This window comes from Lucilia cuprina, chromosome 3 (assembly GCF_022045245.1).
Source record: "Lucilia cuprina isolate Lc7/37 chromosome 3, ASM2204524v1, whole genome shotgun sequence".
Classification (NCBI taxonomy): domain Eukaryota; kingdom Metazoa; phylum Arthropoda; class Insecta; order Diptera; family Calliphoridae; genus Lucilia; species Lucilia cuprina.
In genome coordinates, this window is record NC_060951.1 from 3258622 (window position 1) to 3261862 (window position 3241).

Sequence of the window (3241 nt, forward strand, 5' to 3'; positions counted from 1 at the left end):
GCCTTGGCAATGACGGGCACTATATTGACTTTGGAGTGTAATTTTTTCATAAATTCCACATCTAGAGGTTTTAAACTGTTGAAAAAATAAAAGAATTATTAAAAAAAATAATTGGAGAACTTCCCCTCCAATTTGGGAATTTGAAATTTTGGTGTTAAAATCATTAACACATAAAGAAAACTATGTTATATGTAAATATTTTAGGAAATTTTGTAAAATCCCACTATTTTAATTGAGAAAAAATTTTCCCCACTTTTTGGGAATTTAAAATTTTGCTTTAAAAACTCTAAAAATGAAGTAAATTTACATTCTTTATACAAATTTTTGAAAATTAACATATCCCACGATTTTTAATAATAAATAAATTTTCCCCCACATTTTAGGAATTAAAAATTTTTATTTTAAAATCACTAAAATGGTTTCAAAACGACTATAGTTCTTAATATTTGTAAAAAATGGATAAAATCCCACAATTTTACATGAGGGTATTTTTTTCCCAGGGAAAATCTCACTATTTTAATTGAGAAAAATATTTCCCCACTTTTTGGGAATTTAAAATTTTGATTTAAAAACACTAAAAATGAAGTAAATTTTTCTTTCTTTTTACAAATTTTTGAAATTTAGCCAATCCCACATTTTTAGTAATAAATTCATTTTCCCCCATATTTTAGGAATTCAAAATTTTTGGTTTAAAAATCACTAAAATGGTTTCAAAACGACTATAGTTCTTAATATTTGTAAAAAATGGATAAAATCCCACAATTTTACATGAGGGTATTTTTTCCCACTTTTTGGGAATTAGTAATTTTGGATTAAAATCACTAAAAATTAAGTAAATTTACTTTTTTTATACAAATTTTTGAAATTTAGCAAATCCCACGATTTTTAAAATTAAATAAATTTCCCCCACATTTTGGGAATTCAAAATTTTTGCTTTAAAATCAGTAAAATGGTTTCAAAACCGCTTCAATTCTCAATATTTGTACAAAATTTGCTAAAATCCCACATTTTAAATTCATGGAATTTTTGCCCCACTTTTTAGGAATTTAAAATTTTGGTTTAAAATCACAAAAAATTGTTTCAAAGCAACTTTATTTCTCAATATTTGTAAAAAATTGACAAAATCACACATAAAGGGAAAATCCCAGATTAAAAAAACTAAAATTTCCCCGATATTTTAGGAATTCAAAATTTTTGATTTCAAATCATTAAAATTGTTTCAAAACTGCTTCATTTCTCAATATTTGTACAAAATTTGTTAAAATCCCACATTTTAAATTCAGGGAATTTTTGCCCATTTCATTTAAATATTCCCAGAATATTTAAATGAGGGAATTTATGTTAACGTTTTTAGGAATTCAACATTTTGAGTTTCAAATCGAAGAAAATGTTTCAAAACTACTTTATTTTTTGATATTTGTAAAAAAAAATTAAATCTTACAATTTAACTCGAGGAAATTTTTGCCCCACTTTTTGGGAATTTGTAACTTTGTTTTATAATCACTAAAAATGAAGTAAAATGATTTTCTTTATAAAAATTTTTAAAATTTCACAAATCCCAGAATATTTAAATGAGGGAATTTATGATAACGTTTTTGGGAATTCAAAATTTTTGCATTCAAATCATTCAAAATATTTTAAAACTGATTTATTTGTTAGTATTTTTGAAAATTTAGCTAAAATTCCCAAATTTTATAAGAAGGGAAGTTTTGAACACATTTTGGAAATTAAAAATGTTTTGTTCAAATCAAAAAAAAAAAAAAAAATGTTTAAAATTACTAAATTCCCACTTACCCATGACCAAAAGGTGATATGAAATAAAAACAACAATGTATACGATTGTCCACAATATTACGACGATTCAGACCGCTTTCATCGCGCAAAAAACGTTCATACTGTTCATCTATATACTCCAATATGGCACTAAAACTATCACCATTATCGATGGCATCACCAAAACCGGGTGTGTCCACCACTGTCAAACGCAATTTAACGCCTCTCTCTTCGATTTCCACTGTGGAAGCTTCCAATTTGACAGTTTGTTTTTGTTTTTCTATGGCATCGGGTATTATACGTTCTGGGTATAGATCTGTTAGGAATAAACTATTCACTAAAGTCGATTTACCCAAACCCGATTCACCCACTACCATTAGAGTGAATTCGAAACCTTTTTTCACCGATTTACGATGCACCTGATTGGGTAGATTGGCAAAGCCCACATAGCCAGGGGTTTCAATGCTGGAAAACTGCAAGAAATAGAATGAGAGAGAAAAGAAATAAAAAAAACAAATTAAAATCTTTAACAAACAATTAATCAAGTAATTTTCTTAATTTATTTTTCTAAAAACAGCAGACGGGAAATGCAGGTGTTGCTACGTCGCCGCTACACCCCGTTTTCATTTCTCATTTCTAGCTCCCTTTTGTCTGAAACGTGATAACACTTCTAATGTATAACATACAAATTACACACATGCTCCGGTGTGGTTTGTTTGACTTTTGTGGCCAGAGCACACCACAGGTACACCAACCTTCTCACTCAACTAAATCCACCTCTTTATAACTGTTAGTTTATAAAGGTGTTGGGTTTTGTAAAGAATATACAAATTGAAAGAGAACAGAAGTAAAATAATAACAAAAAAAAAAACAACGTTTCTTTTTCAATCATCAGAAGACAGACAGACAAATTAATGCAATTTTTTCCCTAGTTCTTTTTATTTTGAAAAAGAAACGTGTGCTGTTTGTGTTAAACAAATAAGAAAACGTTATAATGGAGGGTTTTAATGGTGCAACAAAACACAGAAACCATCAAGCTATATGCCACAACAGTAAAGGCGAAAATTATAAATACTCATTCATAATTATCAAACAAAAAACTAATTTCAAACTTTTTTAAAAGTTTAAAAAAGATTTCGAGTATGAGTAGGAACTTCAAGTCCTCTCACTTTATAGACAGCATGTACGACTGTCATCTTGCGATAGTCAGGGGTGTAATCTTACGAATCACCAATACGGAAAGTTGCTGGTTGTCGTTTTCTCTTTCCATAACTAGAGCCAATTTGTATATTCGATCCATTAGGGAATTAAGTAGAACATCTTTAAATGATATCATTGGTACAATATCCTTTAATATTTGTTTTAACACTCTGTAGTCCTCTTCGACCTATAAGTAAAAAACGCCAGATTTCTTTAAGCGGTATCAAAGAGGACTTTCGATTCGGGTTAGGCATAAATCTAATGTGAG

The 3241-nt window shown here is 28.6% G+C and overlaps 1 protein-coding gene across 1 annotated transcript in view; it reads right to left on the bottom strand.

The window, feature by feature from the left end:
- The window catches only part of LOC111682786 (sporulation-regulated protein 28), an 11313-nt gene that overhangs the window by 3515 nt on the left and 4557 nt on the right, over nt 1–3241 (bottom strand). Inside the window, exons 2-3 of the mRNA XM_046945924.1 lie at nt 1795–2246; nt 3–75 (exon numbers count right to left, since the gene is read on the bottom strand). Coding sequence (XP_046801880.1) covers nt 3–75; nt 1795–2246 — 525 coding nt within the window. The remainder of the gene's footprint in view (nt 1–2; nt 76–1794; nt 2247–3241) is intronic.